This window comes from Chiloscyllium plagiosum, chromosome 7, assembly GCF_004010195.1.
Source record: "Chiloscyllium plagiosum isolate BGI_BamShark_2017 chromosome 7, ASM401019v2, whole genome shotgun sequence".
In the NCBI taxonomy this organism is placed as follows: Eukaryota; Metazoa; Chordata; class Chondrichthyes; order Orectolobiformes; family Hemiscylliidae; genus Chiloscyllium; species Chiloscyllium plagiosum.
In genome coordinates, this window is record NC_057716.1 from 35,118,798 (window position 1) to 35,138,650 (window position 19,853).

Genomic DNA, 19,853 nt, shown 5'->3' on the forward strand with positions numbered 1-19,853 from the left:
CCAGGAGGAAAGCCTCAAAGAGATCCACTCCATACACCCATCCCCACCTCCCCATAGGAGGGAGATCCATCGTATGTCCAGTTGGCTAAGAGTGGGATTGGAGGGGTTGCATTTTGAATCATCCTCCTCACCCAGTTTCTGCTGGGCGAAGGATGTGGGAAAATAAATTCTCAGGATAGTGGACTTTTCTTGATCTTCACTTTTGAAGAAACGTTAATTCTGCTTTCTTCCCACAGATGCTGCCAAACCTGCCGGGTTTCTCAAGCAATTTCTGTTTCTTTCTAGATCTGAGACTAAGAATATCATTGAGATAGCAGCACTCTAGCTGCAATTGGATTGTCAGGGACAGACAGCCCATGTGACAGTCAGGGAGCACATGGATGGATCAGTGAAGGAAGCATTCTGTGTGCAAAAAGACTTGTGACCCAAAAGAAGTACAAGACACCTTCTAAACTCTATTCTTAGTCCCATCTTAATGCTCCTCCTGGTGACCAGGGGTTTTGACCATGACCACAGAAAGTTATCTTATATCATCTCAAGGTTCAAGAAGATTTGCTGAGAGCTCTTCTTTCTTTCTAAAAGTTACATAGATTTATTTATAATTGCATTTTTCAGCTCTTCAAATGTTGGGTCTCCATACAGTCGAAGAACACAGGAACATCAGCATTAACATCAGTCATCGGTCTCAGCACACATTTTTACATTTTCATTTCAAGTAAAAAAGGAAAGTAAATGGTTTATTTTAAATCTCGTGAACTCTGAGTGATTTCAAAGGCACCAACAGTCACCACGGAAACAAGGGTTTCTTGTCATTACGTGATAGCTCACACAGACAGTTCAGCAAAACCAGCGTGTCACGGAGAAACTTAGCAGGTACCATGTCAATGACGAGTTTGCGTAGGATGATGGGGTTGTAGGTGATGTTGGTGTAGGCATTTGGGCGCTGTTTGAGAATCCCGTATGTGTTAACCAGAAACTCACTGAAGCCAGTATGGATGTCCGTGTTATAGTTGAGTTTCTCGAGTTTTGATAACAAGGCTGTGTAACACTGTGTCATTTCCCTCCATTTCTGTTTGTCCACTGTGCCATCTGTGGGATTGATGGAATTCTGTAAGAAATGCAGAAGAGAGATGTGGAAGAGTGGCTGAGATTCTATCACTTCTTATTCCTGCACCAAGTCAAACATAGCCCAATCAGTTTCCAGGGCATTAGTCAGGAACACTTTTATGCATCTGCAACAGCACTCATATCAAAATGCATAACATAACTTAGTTAAAATAGGTTTCTAAAAAATGTATCCGATATTGAAAATCCATGTTAAATTTTCATTTAACTAAACAATTTTAATCTTCTTTTCAAGATAAAATGCATTAAGAGGGAATGGTGGAAGAGGTACCTGTTTGATTTTTGATGGGATGTTGGATACGGTGTATCCATACAGTCTGGTTAATCCTGGGAATACGTGTGCAAGAATCCTCCGATCAAGTTGGAATGCAATCTCTCCAATCACACGACTGTTTTTCTCCATATTTGAGAAGGAATCCATCTCTGGAAGATCAGGTGTCAAAAATATGATCAGAGCTAAATGCTTCTATGAAGCATGAATCAGGAAATAATGGGGGTGTGTAAAGAGATGAGAGTAGTTAAGGTAGAAAAAAAGGTAGTTAAGGATCCTTTAGAGAGTAGAGATCACAACATGATAGTAACAGGTAGACATTATCTGAAATCCCGAAAAGTTCCGAAATCCAAAGTTTTTTTCCTGATGTTTTTTCTCATTAACAAGGTTGTTTGGCATGGAAACAGTTAACTCAACTCCACACCCACTTGACCAATGTCACTCAGATGTGACGTAGCGGCGTGGGTCCCCAGAATTGCTGAGTCAATTCTGTCTCAGCATTTGTAGTAATCAAAGGTGGGTTTGCTGTTTGGTAATTGTTTTTTATTTTACTATAAAGATGACATTTAATCCTTTATCCAAAAGACAGCTGGTCCCAAGGGTTTCGGATACAGGGTTGTCAACCTGTATTTCAAATTTAGTTTGAGGGAGAGCAACTTGGGTCTCAAACCAATGTCCTCAACTTATAAAAGGGCAATTACAGAGATGTGAACAAAGAGATGTCTGAGTAGGCTGGGAAAATACAGGTAGGGAAATTCAGTGGAAGAACAATGGCAGACATTTGAGTAGATATTCCATAATGCACAGTTAAAGTTCATTCTGGCGAAAAGGATGATCAATAAAGGAGGTCAAGGAGAATATCTAACCAAAAAATAAAGTATACAAACCAGCAAAAACATTTTGTAGAAGAAATAGCAGAACATTTAGAAAAGGTCAGAGACAACATGGTTTTGTAAAAGGATAATGTAACAAATTTTCTAGAGTTCTTTGGGAATATAACAAGTAGAGTTTATAAAGTATATTTGTATTTCCAGAAGGAATTGATAGGATGCCATATAATAGATTATTGCACAAGATAGGAGCTCACAGTATTGGGTAATGTATTCACATGGCGCAGAAGACAGACAGTCAGGATTAATGGGTTTTTTTCAGACTGGAAAGATACAACTAGTGGATAACCATAAGGATTAGTCATTGGGTCTCAAATATTTACTGCTTTTAGTAAATCTGGGAGAAAGGGACAGAGTGTAATGTATTTATATTTGCTGACAATACAAAAATAAGTGGTGAGGGCATGTTGTGTTGAGGATACAAGGTTTCTACAAAGGGATATAAATTGGTTGAGGGAATGGACAACAACTTGGCAGATGGAGTTTGATGTAGGAAAATGTGAGATCATGTATTTTTGTAGGAAGAATAAAAAAAATCACAGACCACTCTTAAATGGAGAGAGGTTCCAAAAAAGCACAGAGGGACCTGGGTATTCTTGTACCTCTTCATCATTTTCCCAATAACAAACATTAAGCTAACTGGCCAAAAGTTACCCTTTTCTGTCCCTTGCCCTTTTTAAATAAAAGTGCAACATTGGCAGTTTTCCAAAACGCTGGCACTCTTCCAGAATCTAAGGATCCCTGGAAGATTATAAGCAGTGGATTAGCAGTCCCTGTAGCTAATTCCTTTGGCATCCTAGGATGTATCCCATCAGGTATGGGGACTTATCAGTCTTTAACCTCATTAGTTTCCCTCGTACTTTTTATCTAGTGATAGATATTGTATTTCCCTTCCCCCTTTGCCACTTAATTATTTCCTCATTTTTAGTGTGCTTCTGTATCTTCCTCTGTTAGCTGATTAGTAAGGTTTCAAACCTCGGAGACTGTGTGAATAGATCAAAGACACTGCTGCTGGTTTTCTCTCAAGTGGTTGAACAGCTCAAGTGGTTAAACTGTGGACTGGAATATGCTGCTCATTTGAAAAAGACCCTCTGACATCATCAGGATCTTCATGACTTGAGGGAGAGGAGGTATTTAGGAGTTGTCTTCTGATTACCCGATTACCCCCAAACACCCTCCCTTGACCACTCAACTCTCCTGCCCAACCACCAAACCACTCTAGGACAAAGTGAGCACTGCAGATGCTGGAGATCAGAGTGAGAGAGTGTGGTGCTGGAAAAGCACAGCCGGTCAGGCAGCATCCGAGGGGCAGGAGAGTCAACGTTTCGAGCATAAGCTCTTCTTCATTCTTAATTCCAGTGATCATCTCAGGAATCCTGTGGACAGGGGCCATTGAACTGCCTTCACAGTCCTTCCCTGTGTCCATAATACCCATGTTCCTTCTTTGTACCTGTCTATATTGTATGTGTGTTGGGGAGGGGTTTAATACTAGAGTTTTAACTAGATGAGGTGTATGTCAATGGTTCATCATTGTTCACCTGTAGTTAGAATGTACTTATTTATAATAAATAGTCATTCTTGTTATGTCCAGAAACCTGGTCCATGGTTTCTATCAATCTCAGTCTAAAATAACAGATAAATGGTTTTTTTTAATACTTTCATAAAATCTTTAAATTTTGTGACTGTTCAAAGGTAGCAGAGCTTGTGTTACCTGAGTGAGGCATGACAGAATTCAGAATTTGATTTGAAACAGAGTCAATGAGGATTTGTGTGCAGTATTAGTAAATAACATATGCGAAGTAAAACACCAGGTTCTGTACTTCATTTAGGAAATTGCACTGGAAATGACAAAAGGATTTCCTTCATGTGGCAGAGTTGGCAAGAGTTGGCAAGTAAACTGTAGGTAACATTGCTGGGAAGCAGAGATATTTGAGTACTGGTGCAACATTTGGGTTTAGAGGAAATACAAGAAAGACAAAACTTTGTCCCCACCTACATTATCCCAAGTGTAAAATGATGGAATAAGTTAATAGTAGAAAAGATGATAAGATTGTAAAAAGTTATATTAGGGAAGAGGAGGAGGAATGATTGGATTTAAGTCTTCAGTAAAATTGTTGCAGTATCATAGATCAATAAGTACAGAAAAGAATCTTTGGGCCATTGAGACTGTACTGCCAAACGTACACTAAATTTGCATTTGTCCCATTTTCCACATATTTTGTGTTGGAATATATTTTTGAAATAGTGTTTCATCTTATAAGCCTGGAGGCAGGCGCTGACTAGAATTATTTTATTTTTCTGTATTTTGATTGTGAGTGGAATGGGAAAAGGACAGTTGTTAAAAAAAAAGCAATGAGTGACTGTCTGTAATAGGCTGACCTGTTAATGATGATAAAGGTCTTCTCCCTTCCCACCAATAACTATGTGATTGACTTCCAGGTAGCTGAACAGCTTGTCGGTGTGAATGTTTGATTCAGAAGCCGTCGGACCTTGAGACTTATACGCAGTAAAACCTTCCAAAGCACTGTGTGGAAACATTTCTCAAACAAATTGAGCAGCTTCCCTATGTCTGCGTGGGTTTCCTCTGAGTGCTTTGGTTTCCTCCCACAATCCAAAGATGTACAGGTTAGGTAAATTGGTCATGCTAAATTGCCCATCATGTTCAGCAATGTGTCGGCTAGGTGCAATAGTCAGGGGTAATGTAGCGTAATAAGGGAATGGATATTGGTGGGATACGCTTTAGAGGGTCAGTGTGGACTTGTTGGGTCTGTTTCCACACTGTAGGAATTCTGATTTTCCTATGAAAGCTTGCCACAGAGGCAAATATGAAGATCTGAGAACAGGAGACCGAATGTTTGGTCAAAGGAGTAATGTTTGAGGAGGACCTTCAAGACAGAGGTTCTAGGCAAACATTCCAGCACTTAGGGAGCATTGAAGATATGATTAAATTGGGGAAGCAGGACAGGACAAATTTGGAGTAAGGCAGAGATCGTGATGAATTATAGGGCCAGAGTAAGTTATAGAGATCGGGAGGGGAACAAAACTTGATGGCAAATTGGGAATTGCAAATATGATGTGTTATTGGAGCAGCAACCAATGCCAGACAGTAAAACTGGGGTAACAGGTGAGTTAGGAAACGGGCAAGATACTGTTCATAGGGGTATTGGAAAGACCCTTCCACTCATTGTCTCTCTCCTTGGTCCTGTGCTTTGCCCTGAGGAGAGTGCCCTGAGGAGAGACGGTTTCTTCAGAGATTTGTACAAATGCTTACCATTCACATAAAATACTCGCGTTTTGTTCCCCTCCTCAAGAAACAGCTTTTTTGATTCATCTGACGTAGCTGTTTCTGAAAACCACATCTTCTTGGTGCTGGGCCGGGTCTCGGTGTCGACCAACTGTTTGCTCACTTCCTCTTCCTGGGAGCTGCCCAAAGCATCAGGGGTGCTGGTCTCAAACAGCTCTGAGGTTCGGCAGTAGCTGGAGGACTTTGCTGGCTGTGTTGCGGCATTGAAGCTCACAGAGTGCACATCATCTGACAAAGAGAGGGTGAGCAGGTTCTCGAGGGTGGGGCTCGGCTGCCGGTTGTGATGATCCAGTGTTTCACTGGTGCTTGTCTGCTCTGGGGAGCTGCACATTGTGGAACCTAAAACACAAATGCAGACAAAATATTGTGAACTGACAAGAGGGAATCACTGAATCATTACAGCACAGAAAGAGATTATTCAGTTCATCACGCCTGCACTAGCTTTTCAAATGACGATCTTTACCTAGTACCAAACATCTGCTCTTGCTCCACACCCTTGCACTGTTTCTATCCAAATAAGCATCCTGATGATATTTTTGAATGCCTGATGAAATGTCTCCATCACATTTCCAGTGCATTCCATAACCCACAATGCACACAATATGAAAAAACTTTTTGTTACTTCACCTTAGCTTTGTTTGCTCCTTGAAAGTGGAGTCGCAGGTCGATAGGATAGTGAAGAAAGCGTTTGGTATGCTTTCCTTTATTGGTCAGAGTATTGAGTACAGGAGTTGGGAGGTCATGTTGCAGCTGTACAGGACATTGGTTAGGCCACTGTTGGAATATTACGTGCAATTCTGGTCTCCTTCCTATCGGAAAGATGTTGTGAAACTTGAAAGGGTTCAGAAAAGATTTACAAGGATGTTGCCAGGGTTGGAGGATTTGAGCTATAGGGAGAAGCTGAAGAGGCTGGGGCTATTTTCCCTGGAGCGTCAGAGACTGAGGGGTGATGTTATAGAGGTTTACAAAATTATGAGGGGCATGGATAGGATAAATAGGCAAAGTCTTTTCCCAGAGGTTGGGGAGTCCAGAACTAAAGGGCATAGGTTTAGGGTGAGAGGGGAAAGATATAAAAGAGACCTACAGGCAACGTTTTCACACAGAGGGTGGTACGTGTATGGAATGAGCTGCCAGAGGATGTGGTGGAGGCTGGTATAATTGCAACATTTAAAAGGCATTTGGATGGGTATATGAATAGGAAAGGTTTGGAGGGATGTGGGCCGGGTGCTGGTAGGTGGAACTAGATTGGGTTGGGATATCTGGTCGGCATGGACAGGTTGGACTTTCTGAATGAGCCTATCTTAGGGAACCTTATCAAATGCCTTGCTAAAATCCATGTACACCACATCCACTGCTCTACCTTCATTAATGTGTTTTGTCATATCCTCAAAGAATTCAATAAGGTTTATGAGGCATGATCTGACCCTCACAAAGCCATGCTGACTATCTCTAATCAAACTATAGTTTTCCAAATCCTGTTTCTCAGAATCCTCTCCACTAATTTGCCTACCACAGACATAAGATTGGTCTGTAATTCTCAGAATTCCTGAACAAGGGAATAACATTTGCCACCCTCCAATCATCTTGCACTACTCCAGTGGACAATGACCATGCCAACATCATTGCCATAGGTGCAGCAATCTCTCCCCTTGTTTCCTGTAGTAATTGTGGGTATATCCTGTCTGGCCCATGGGACTTATCTGTCCTTCTGTTTTTCAAAATTTTCTGCACATCCTCCTTTTTAAGATCAACCTGTTTGAACATATCAGTCTGTTTCACGCCAACAAATGTTTCTCAACACATGATAAGGTCCCTCTCATTAGTGAACACTGAAGCAAAGTATTCATTAAGGACTTCCTTACCTCCTCTGACTCCAGACACAAATCTCCTCCACTATCCCTGATCGGCCCCACCCTCACTCTGGCCATCTCTTGTTCCTCACATAACTGTAGAATGCCTCAGGGCTTTCCTTAATTCTACCCACCAAACCTTTTTCATGCCTCCTTCTAGCTCTCCTAAGCCCATTCTTCAGTTCCTTCCTGGTTACCATGCAATCGTCTAGAAGGTTTGGTTAAATACAATTTCAATGTCTATTTTACCCATTTGCTCATCATTCGCTCAGTAATAGTTTCAGGCTCACTAATTTGATATGAATAACCTTTAGGCTTAAATGAAATAGCCGTTGCATCTAAGTTATTAATTCCTTCTTGCGTTTAAGATACATTTTTCTCTCAGTCTTTTTTGAATAGTTCAGTTCTGTATCCTCTGTCTTTATATCTTGGCACATGGGAGTTTCCCTGATGCAGCTCTCTGAGAGTTGTCCTGGGCAACCTTTGCTTAAAAATAAACACAATAGTGTTTAGTATTCTGTGGCTGTATCCTCAAGGGGGGACGGTGAGCAGCCAGAGGTCATGGTGCACATTGGCACAAATGACATCAGTAGAAATAAGAATGAGGTCCTGCAGAATGATTATAGAGAGGTAGGAAAAGGGTTAAAAACCAATACTTCGTTGGTAATAGTCCCCGGATTAATTCCAGTGCCAAGTGCAGGCGAAGGTAATAACAGAAGGATATGCCAGATGAATGCATGGGTAAAGTATTGGTGCAGGGGACAGGGATTCCGATTTTCAGATCATTGGGATCTTTTCTGGGGCAGAGGTGCCCTGTTCAAGAGGGGATGGGTTGCACCTGAACTGGAGGGGAACCAATATCTTGGCAGCCAGGTTTGCTAGTGCTGCTAGGGAGGTCTTAAACTGGATTGTCAGGGCTTGGGATCCTCAATAGCAAGGAGGCAAGCGCAAGGCTGAAAGGAGATCCAGTAATCAGGAATAGTAATTTGAAAAGACAAGTCAGGCTGGAACACGACAGGGAGCAAGGAATGCCTGTTGGATTAAATTGCATTTATTTCAATGCAAGAGGGTGATGAACTCAGGACGTGGATAGGTACAGAAACATGGCTAAGGGAAGGGCAGGACTGGCAGCTTAATGGGCCAGGGTACAGGTGCTTTAGGCTGGACAGAGGTGGTGGAAGGAAGGGAGGAGGAGTTGCATCTTTGACGAAGGCGAGTATTACAGCAGTAATCAGAGATGAAATAACTGAAGGATCATCCAGTGAGGCTTTGTGGGTGGAGCTAAGTAATAAGAAGAGGATGGTGACGTTATTGGGGTTGTACTATAGGCTCCCCCCAAATAGTCAACGGGAATTAGAGGACCAAATATACAGGAAGATTGGAGAGACTTGCAGGAGCAATAGGGTTATCTTAGTAGGGAATTTTGATTTTCCTAGTTAAAAATCACACAACACCAGGATATAGTCCAACAGGTTTATTTGGAAGCACTAACTTTCGGAGCGCTGCTCCTTCATCAGAAGGTTGTGGAGTACATAATTGTAAGGCACAGAATTTATAGCAAAAGTTTACAGTTTGATGTAACTGAAATTATTTCTTGAAAAAGAGCTGGATTGTTTGTTAAGTCTCTCATCTTTTAGAATGAACATATTGGCTTCAGGTCTTTCATATGTAAATCACAGAACTTTTTAAAAGTTATATTCTCAAGTGAATTTTAACAATTGCTGTCATGTCGGCCCAGATAATGCATTGAAGGTGTGAGGTGCCCTGTGTGAGGCTGTCTGTCTATGCCACAATGTTCAGACTGATTCTCACCAAAAAATGAATTTACAGAATCTTATGTGGATACATGCAGTTTTTGAGCAAAACAAAATGTAATTCTGCAAGTAAAAATTCACCCCACAAATTTATTGTGTGTGTGGAAGAGGTATGAGTGTCTGTGAGACAATGTGTGTATGTGTGTGAGTGTAAAGGAGTATAAGTCTGTGAGAGGGTGCGTGTGCGCGTGTGAGTGTGGGAGTGTAGGTGTGAGTGTATGAGAAAGAGCTTGTGTATGAGAAAGGGTCTGCATGAGTGTATGATTCTGCAGGAGTGTGTGTGTGTGTGTAGTACAATGGGGTCATCTATAGTGTGACATGAACCCAAGGTCCGGGTTGAGGTCATCCCCATGGGTACCAAACTTGGCTATGAGCCTCTGCTCGGCCATTATGCGTTGTTGCCTGTCCCAAAGTCCGCGTTGGAGGATGGTCACCTGAAGGTCCAAGGCCGAATGTCTTGGACCGCTGAAATGTTCTCCGACTGGGAGGGAACCACTCCTGTCTGGTGATTATTGTGTGATGTCCATTCATCCGTTGCTATAACCTCTGCTTGGTCTCGCCAATGTACCATGCCTCAGGGCATCCTTGCCTGCAGTGTACGAGATAGACAATGTTAGCTGAGTTGCATGAGTACTTGCCATGTACATGGTGTGAGGTGTCCCCACAAGTAATGGTGGTATCCGTGTTGACACTCTGACACGTCTTGCAGCGTCTACCGTGACTAGGTGTTGTCTTGAAAGCTGGGCAGTTTGATGTTTGGTCGTTGGTTAAAGGCAAGAAGTAGAGGCAAGGTGCTCATCCTCATTGATAATATTTTGCAGGCTGCGAAAAACATGGTGTTGTTTATTGGATCCTGGGAAGTACTGGACAACCAAGGGTACCCTGTCTGTTGCAGTTCATATCTATCTCCTGAGAAGGTCATTACGGTTTCTCACTGTGGCATGTCAGAACTGGCAGTCAACGAGTTGAGCATTGTACTACCTTCTTAGAAGGGCATCCTTGAGTATTTCCAAGTGCCAGTCACATTCCACCTCATCTGAACTGATTCTGTGTATGCGTAGGGCTTGTCTGCAGGGGATGGCTGTTTTAATGTTTCGGGTGGAAGCTTGAGAAGTGTAGCATCGTGAGGTTATCTGTGGGTTTTCAGTAGAGTGAAGTGCTGAGGTACTCATCCTTGATGGAGATGCATGTGTACAAGAAAGAGACAGATCATGAAGAGTAGTTTGATGGTGGGATGAAACTCGTTTCAGTGTGTAGTTGTTTCAGTGACTCCTCGCCATGGGTCCAGAGGAAGTAAGTGTCGTTAATGTACCTGGTGTATATTATTGGTTGGAGGTCCAGCATAGAGAAGAAGTTGCGTTCGAACCTATGCATGAAAATGTTGCATATTCAGGTGCAAATCTGGTCCCCATGGCTGTTCCGTGTGTCTGAATGAAGAACTGCTTGTCAAAGGTGAAAATGTTGTGGTCAAGGATAAAGCGGATGAGTTGTAGAATGGTGTTTGGAGATTGGCAGTTGTTGGTGCTGAGTACTGAGGCTGTTGCCATGATGCTGTCATTGTGGGGGATGCTGGTGTAGAGTGCTGAAACATCCATTGTGACGAGGAATGTTCCTGGTTCAACTGGTCCAAGGGTGCTGAGTTTCTGTAAGAAATCTGTAGTGTCACAACAGAAGCTGGGAGTCCCCTGTACAATGGGTTTCAAGATGCCTTCGACATAGCCAGAGAGGTTCTCACACAGTGTCCTTCACCTTTGACAACTAGTTCTTCACCAAGACTCAGGGGTTGGTCCAATATTGTTTGTTATCTATATCCATGACTTGGATGAGAATGTACAAGGCATGATTAGTAAGTTTGCTGATGACACTAAAACAGGGCGGTATTCTGGACAGTGAGAAAGGTTGTCAGAAATTGCAGCAGGACCTTGATCAGCTGGGGAAGTGGGCCAAGAAATGGTAAATGGGGATTAATACAGGTAAGTGTGAAGTGTTGCATTTTGGAAAGTCAAATCAAGGTAGGGCCTTAAGGAGTGTAGTGGAAGAGAGGGATCTTGGAGTCCAGATTCACAGTTCTCTGAAAGTAGAGTCAAAGGTAGACAGGACAGTGAAGAAGGATTTTGGCATACTGGCCTTCAGTTATGTTGTAGTTATACGGGACGTTGGTGAGTACTGTGTTCAGTTTTGGTCACCTTGTTATTGGAAGGATGTTATTAAACTGGAAAGAGTGCAGATGAAATTTACAAGGGTGTTGCCTGGACTCAATGGTCTGAGTTTTGGAAGAGGTTGACAAGAGGTTGGAGACTGAGGGGAGAGAATTTTTGAGGAGATTTATAGTTCAGGTTGGCGGTAAGTATGAGGGAGGGGACCTTATGGAGGTGTATGAGATCATGAGAGGCATGGATAGGGTGAATGCACTCTCTTTTTTCCCAGGGTTGGGGAATCGAGGACTGGAGGGCATCAGTTTAAGGAAAGAATAAAAGGGAAACCTGAGGGGCAACTTTTTTACACAGAAGGTGGTACGCATATGCAATTAGCTGCCAGCAGAAGTGGTTGAGGCGGGTACATTAACAAAATTTAAAAGGCATTTGGACATATACATGAGCAGGAAAGGATTAGAAGGATATGGGCCAAGTGCAGGGAAATAGGGTCAGTGTGGATGGACATTTTTGGTCGGCATGGACCCAGTTAGGGCCAAAGGACCTGTCTCCGTGCTGTCGGACTCTAACTCTATGACTAATACTTCCAATGAGGCCAGAATAATAAAGAATCAAAAAACTCCTGAGCTGCTTTTGCACTAAACCATTAACAAATTCAAATTCATCAGTTATTTTTTAGTAGTTAATATTGATACACCTTTTCCTACATGAATCGGGTTATTAATTGGTCCCTCATTCTCTCAATCTTGTCCTTTACTCCTGAAGACATCCAGTGAAACTACATTCCAAAATGAATAAATCCTTCCTGGGATGCTGTGCCCTCAAACTTAGAAACTAAGAGCAATAGTAGGTAATTCAACCCTTCAAGCCTGTTCCACCATTCAATATGAGGTAGACAGGCAGGAGGCTGGGAGAACACAGCAAGCCAGGTAGCATCAGGGGGTGGAGAAGTTGACATTTCAGGTGTAACTTATCTCCCAGCCTCCTACTTGTCTACCTTGGATTCCAGCACCTGCAGGGTTTTGTCTCCCACCATTCAATATGATCATGGCTGATCCTTTATCTCAGTGTTATGTTCTCCCTTTCTCCCCATACCTCTTGAAGTCTTTAAAATTTAAAAATTATCATTCACTTTCTTGAATATATTCAATGGCCGTTGTGGCGTAGAATTCCATAACTTCACTTTGAAACATTTCCTCATCTCAGTCCTACTCCAAATCCTGATCCTGGTTCTAGATTTGCCAACCAGAGGAAACATCCTCCCTGCAGCTAGTTGTCCATCCTTGTCGGAATGTTTGATGGTCAATCATATCCGATCTCCCTTCTGAATGCTAGTAAATAGAGGCCAAGTGCAATCAGTCTCTCCTCATGCCATCCATAGTATCATAGAGTCATAGAGTCTTAGAGATGTATAGCACGGAAACAGACCCTTCGGTCCAACTCATCCATGCTGATCAGATATCCCAACCCAATCTAGTCCCACCTGCCAGCACCCAGCCCATATCCCTCCAAACCTTTCCTATTCATACACCCATCCAAATGTCTTTTAAATGTTGCAATTGTACCAGCATCCACCACTTCCTCTGGCAGCACATTCCATACCCATACCACCCTCTGCTTGAAAACGTTGCCCCGTAGGTCTCTTTTATACCTTTCCGCTCTCACCCTAAACCTATGCCCTCTAGTTCTGGACTCCCTGACCCCAGGGAAAGACTTTTTATATTTACCCTATCCATGCCCCTCATAGTTTTGTAAACCCAGTGAACCTCCTCTGCACTCCCTTTCTTGCAAGTATATCCTTTCTTAGGTAGGGAAATCAAGACTTCACACAGTGCTCCAGGTGTGCTTTCAGTAAGGTTCTGTATAAGTGCAATAAACATTCCAACTCCTGAACTCAAATCCTTTTGCAAAATGAGGCAAATGCAGCATTTACTCTCATACTGCACCTAGTGTCTACTTTCATTAACCGCCGATCAAGGACATCCCTTGTACATTCACACATTCCAATATATCACCATTTACATAATACTCTTCCTTTTTTTCACACTAAAGTATATAACTTCATATTCAGCCACATTTCACCTCATCCTTGATGTATTTATCCACTCACTCGACTTGTCGGAATCACCTTGCAGCCTCTTTGGAACCTCCTCACAATCACAATCATGCCCAGTTTCTTTTTGTCGTCAGTAAACCTGGGAATGCTGCATTTGATTTCCTCATCCATGCCATTTAATATATAATGAATATTGGGCTCCAAGCAATAATCCTTGCAGGTCACTACCTGCCACTCAGAAAAAGACCAAAAGACCCATTTACCCTGCTCGGTTTCCAAGCCTCTGAAGAAGGGCTTATGCCCGAAACGTCGATTCTCCTGTTCCTTGGATGCTGCCTGACCTGCTGCGCTTTTCCAGCAACACATTTTCAGCAGTTTCCAATCTGTCAACTAACTCTCAATCCACACTAATATGCTACTCCGTATCCCATATGATTTAACTTTATCCACTAACCTGTTATGAGGCACTTAACAAAAACCTTTCGAAAATCCAAATACATCACATCCATTGATTCTCCCTTATCTATTTTACTAGTTGCATTCTCAAAAAATCTCCAGTACATTTGTTAAGCATGTTTTGCTTTTCATAAACCCATGATGACTTTGTCCAATTCTGTTACTGTTTTTCAAGTGTTCTGTTATCCCATCTTTTGTAATACTCCAGCATTTTCCCCATTACTGATGTTAGGTTAACTGGTTTGTAATTCTCTATTTTTTCCCTCCCTCCAGTTTCAAACAGTGGGGTTACATTTGTCAACCTCCGAGCAATAGAAAATGTCTCAGATTCTAAAAGGTTTTCGGAAGATGACCACCACAACATCCAATATTTTCAGGACCTCTTCCTTCAGTACTCTGGATGTGGATTATCAGACCCTGGTGACTTGGCAGCCTTTAACTCCATTGATTTCCCCAGCACTATTTTCTTATTTATACTGATTTCTTCCCATTCTGTACTCTTACTAGATCCTCGGTTCCCCAACATTTCTGGGCGGTGATTTGTGTCTTCTTTTGTGAAGACAGAACCAAAGTACAAACCAGTGTATAAACATATGAATCAGGAACGGGAGTAGGCCACTTCATTCAGTGAGATCATGGCTGATCTGATCATAGTCTCAACTCCCCAGAACTGAATGAAGTGCTCAAACTCTGGAAGGTTGATAGATCATTTCCTCCTCTTTGGCCTTAAAATTCTTGGGATTGAACTCCGAATTAGGTTAATACATTAACCTAATTTGTCAACCTAATTTGTAACATCCTGCTCCTGTTTAGACACATTATTGGGCCTCCTGTCATTGGAACACACAGTTCACTAATCCTTGATTCAAGTCACGAATTAAATATGATGAGAAGCTGAAAGACATTGAATGACGTTGGATTGCACGTACATCAAATACGACTAAATTTTCCCAAACTTCCTGTACTTCTATCTAAACAATTGAACTGATCAAATTAAAATACATCCGAAGAACTTTCAATTAGCAATCAAAAGAAATTATTCTAATTTTAACAAAGCATGAGAAAGACATCATTTGGAATATCTAGTACTGAGCTGAATACTGTTCCTTCAATTGAATGTTAGTTCATTGGTTGAGGTTGAATGAAGAACATTTCCACATTCAAAGGGTCCACATTTTCACAAAACAATTAACTGGAAATAGAGGCAAATAGTGAAGACTACACACAATTGGAGAGGGGTGGGACGGTGGGACAGTGGTTAGCATTGCTGCATCACAGTGATTCTCACCTTTGGTGACTGTGTGGAGTTTGCATGTTCTTCCCGTGGCTGTGTGGATTTTTGTTGGGTGCTGTGGTTTCTTCCCAAAGTCCAAAGATGTGCAGGTTACCTAGACTGGCTCTGATAAGTTGTCCCATAGTATTCAGGCATGTGAAGACCTCGGTGGATAGCCATGGTAAATTGGGGTGACATGGATGCGGTATGGGTCAGGGTGGGATACTGTTCAAAGGGTGGGTGCAGACTTGATGGGCCAAATGCCACATTTTGTACTGTAAGTATGATTGGGGGAGCAAGTGGCAGATGCCATTTAAGATGGCAAGGGGATGATCATTCAGGACTGAGATGAGGAAAAAAAATTCTTCTGAGTTCTGAAAAAGAACTGATCCAAAATGTTAACCCTGATTTCTCTCCACAGATACTACCAGACCTACTGAGCTTTACCAGCAATTTCTGTTTTGCTAGGAAAAAAGATTCTTCGTGGGGGCGGCACGGTGGCTCAGTGGTTAGCACTGCTGCCTCACAGCACCAGGGTCCCAGGTTCGATTCCAGCCTCGGGCGACTGTGTGGAGTTTGCACATTCTCTCCGTGTCTGCGTGGGTTTCCTCCGGGTGTTCCGGTTTCCTCCCACATTCCAATGATGTGCAGGTCAGGTGAATTGGCCATGCTAAGTTGCCCATAGTGTTCGGTGCATTAGTCAGAGGGAAATAGGTCTGGGTGTGTTACTCTTCGGAGGGTCTGAGTGGACTTGTTGGGCCGAAGGGCCTGTTTCCACACTGTAGGGAATCTAATCATACAGAAGGTAGTGAATTTTTGGAATTGTCTAATCCAGTGGGTTATGGATTCACCATCATTGAATATATTTAAGGCAGAAATAGATAGATTGTTTATCTCTCACAGAATTGAGTGTTATGGGGTCCAGGCAGGAAAGTGAAGATGAAGCAGTTGAGTAGCCATGATCATGTTGAAAAAGAAAGATTTAGGCAGATTATGTCATCAAAACAATTCAGAAAACCCTTTAGCTTGTCAAATCACCATGGACGTAGATTTACAGATTTTCAGAAGTGTTATATGTCTGGATGAGAACTGCTCGATGAAGATGTTATATGAGGATTTATGATATTTGAAATGGAATGTCTGGGTTTAAATCAGTTGCACAGAGAAATAATTAAATGCAATGCTTCTGAATGCAAGTTTTTACATTTTAACGAGAGAGATGAAACTCAAGTTTGTCAGCTGTTATCTGTACTGATTGTGATTTCAAGCCCAACAGGAAAAGAAACCAAAATTCCAGATTCCTGGGAAGGGGGAGGAATTGTCAATTGGAATTCCTGGCTGTGACATCAGAGCTTTGAGAAATCGGTTATTGGCCCCAAAAGGATAGTAACAATAGATATACTGTACACAACGTAAATCCACAATGTAGCTATATGACAGAAATATACTACTAATTAAAAGCTTTGAATGATAGGAGGTTCAAGACTTTCCATGTTGAATTAACGTTGAGAAGCAGGAAAGGAAAAAAGCACACACTAGTAATTTATGAAGCTGGAGGGTACAGTTATGCTGACGCTTTGTCTGACTGTATTAGTACTACATTCAATTTTCACTGTCACTCTAGCAAAGGAACTTGACAAAGGCACAGATGAGGGAGCCCCAATACATTTGGGTGCTGGATTGTACAAAGTGACGCTTCAGTGAAATGGGCTTTGACAAGTATCCATCGTTGTCTCTGAGTTACTTTTTGGCCGATTCTGTTTGGAGCAGCTTGGATTTATGAAGAGATTCGTAAGTGCACATGTTACTGCATGGTGCCAGAGGCAGGAGCTGCTTCAATGGCTCCTTAGTGCCACTGGAGACAGCACATTCCCTGCAATGAATGCCACCAGATTGTTGGAGTGACTGGGAGTTGATGCGGATTTCTCGGAGAGAGGTAGAGGAGCACTATGGAGCGTGCCAATGTTTATTTGACTTTGTAAACCAGATCATTACCCAGGAGTGTACAATACAATTGTTATCAACTGTGGCACACTTCTAAAAACTCCTGCTCTATTTGGTCAGAGGACCATGTGCCCATATCCATATAATAGGTGGTGAAATGTTTAAGGTGGGATTCTAAGTGATGTAGAAGGGCCATTTTAGAACTGAAGGACACAACCTCCAAGCCGTTTAGGACTGAAACGAAGAAAGAGTTTTTCATTCACGGGGTGGTGACTTTTTTGGAATTCTCTACCCCAGAGCCTGTGGAGACTCAATCATTAAGTTCAAGGCAGAGATTGAGGATATCTAGAAATGACATCAAAAGATAAGGGAATAGCATGGGAATATAGCCTTGAGGTAGATGATCAGCCATGATCTAGAATGGAGGTGCAGGCTCAAGGGGTTGGATGGACTAATCCTGCTCCTATGTTCTTGTGAAGACAGGACAATATCTACTTATCAGTAATTAACTGGAAAGGTACAATGGTGTTTGTACAGTACTGGAGAGAATTGGTTTTGGAAACTAACCAAGCAAGTATAGGTCAGAGTATGGTATAATGGGACAAAATGTGTATATAAGCATCTTGGATATATAGGAATGTCTTCTGTGTATATGATCTTATTTATTAGAATCATTTAATTAAATATAATCTAATTGGGTAAGGATGACTTCACAGGGGAATTCTAGGTTAGGAGGAGGCATTCAGCTTAATGAAATGTAAAATGCATCAAATGATTGGGGAAAGATTACTGGGATGATCAAAAAATCAAAAATGATTGGGGCAAGAACTATCATTAGTTTGGAGTCAGGGTGTTTATCATTGTATTAAGGTTTGATATTTCAAACCTTGTAAAATGTTTCTCTGGGTGAGGTCCTGCAGGACTGGAGAATTGCTACTGTTGCCCCCTTGTTTAAGGGTTGCAGGGATAGTCCAGGGAATTACAGTCCGGTGAACCTGCTGGAGATGATACTGAGAGATAGGATATAGACCCATTTGGAAGAAAATGGGCTTATCAGTGATAGGCAGCATGGTTTTGTGCAGGGAAAGTCATGTCTTACAAACTGAATATAATTCTTTGAAAAGGTGAAAAAATTGATTGTTGAGGGAAGGGCTGTAGATGTCATATACATGGACTTTATCGTAAGGCATTTGATAAGGTTCCCCAGGGTCGGCTGATGGAGAAGGTGAAGTCGCATGGGGTCCAGAGTGTTCTAGCTAGATATATAGAGAACTGGTCGGGCGGCAGGGGATAGAGAGTAGTAGTGGAAGGGAGCTTCTCAAAATGGAGACCTGTGACCAGTGGTGTTCCAAAAGGATCTGTGCTGGGACCATTGTTGTTTGTGATACACATAAATGATCTGGAGGAAGGTATCAGTTGCCTGATTAGCACGTTTGCAGATGACACCAGCATTGGTGGAGTAGCAGATAGTTAAGGGGACTGTCAGACAATTCAGCAGAATCTAGATAGATTGGAGGGTTGGGCAGAGAAATGGCAAATGGAGTTCAATCCGGACAAATGCGAGGTGATGCATTTTAGAAGATCCAGCTCAAGAGCGGACCAAACAGTAAATGGAAAAGTCCTGGGAAAAAATTGTGTACAGAGAGATCTGGTTGTTCAGGTCCATTTTTCCCTGAAGGTGGCAACACAGGTCAGTGAAGTGGTCAAGAAGGCATATGGCATGCTTTCCTTCATTGGATAGGATATTGAGTACAACAGATGGCAGGTCATATTAGTGTTGTATTGAACTTTGGTTCAGCCACATTTGGAATACTGTGTACAGTTCTGGTCGCCACATTATCAGCCAACATAGTACATCCTGCCTTATTCCCTTTCAGTCATTCTTTAGTAATTTGAACTGAGGTTGGTTAGGGGTTGGCCACCCTAATAGATACACAGTGAGGAAATGCATGAACATGGCGCTCGCTTGTAATTTGCTAAGTATCAATAAAACCACTGAGGTTGATTTATCTCTGAAGTCAGAACCTTTCTGGATTAATGTTGGCTGATTGAATGTAAAAGGGAAGCAAATTCACATAAAGAAATTGATAAAGAAAAACAAAATTACACTAGAATAAACTTATTGCTTTGCACCTTTTTGTATTAAAATAGTCACTGGTTTGTTGGTGTGTCTACCATTGAAGGGAGTCCAGATTTGATATAGTTGATGCTTGTATTATTATACACCTGTGAAGTCGCTTGGGAGTAACGTTAATGGTGCCACATTAATACAAAGTTGTTGTTGTTATTGGCCTGCAAAAAGAGTGAATATTGAGTTACCTCGTGTCATTGCAGCTGTGTTGGAATGACTAAGATTTGAGTAACAGTTTGCTTTCTGTCCGAGCAATGGTGCACAGTTAGAGGATAGCATGCTACGTAGCTCCTCGTTTTCTTTAAGCAGGGTAATTTGCCGCTTCAATGCTTTGTTCTCTGCTGTCAGTTTCAGATTATCTCGCCGTATCTTGTCTGAATCATCGCACATGATTACCACTCAGGACTATGTTCAGGAGCTCAGTCACCAAACTGAGATTCACAGCAGAATGGCTCAGAATCCTGGGCAGACACCTTGTGACATCAAAGGACAGGAACAGGTCATAAAGGGGTCTGTGACCCAGGAGAGTGGTGCCTGCTAACGCAACTTTCAATCACAGAGTAGCCAATCATCAAAGCCATCTTTG

General features: G+C 42.1%; 1 protein-coding gene across 1 annotated transcript; it reads right to left on the reverse strand.

Annotated features, from left to right (window-relative positions):
• Window positions 1–634: 634 nt before the first annotated feature.
• LOC122551471 (speriolin-like protein) lies at window positions 635–19,739 on the reverse strand. Its single transcript, XM_043693427.1, has 4 exons — window positions 19,456–19,739; window positions 5,558–5,929; window positions 1,397–1,548; window positions 635–1,108 (listed from the first exon to the last, which is right to left on the reverse strand). Exons 1-4 carry the CDS (start codon window positions 19,655–19,657, stop codon window positions 785–787), a joined length of 1,050 nt encoding a protein of 349 aa, XP_043549362.1. The 5' UTR covers window positions 19,658–19,739; the 3' UTR covers window positions 635–784.
• Window positions 19,740–19,853: the final 114 nt, after the last annotated feature.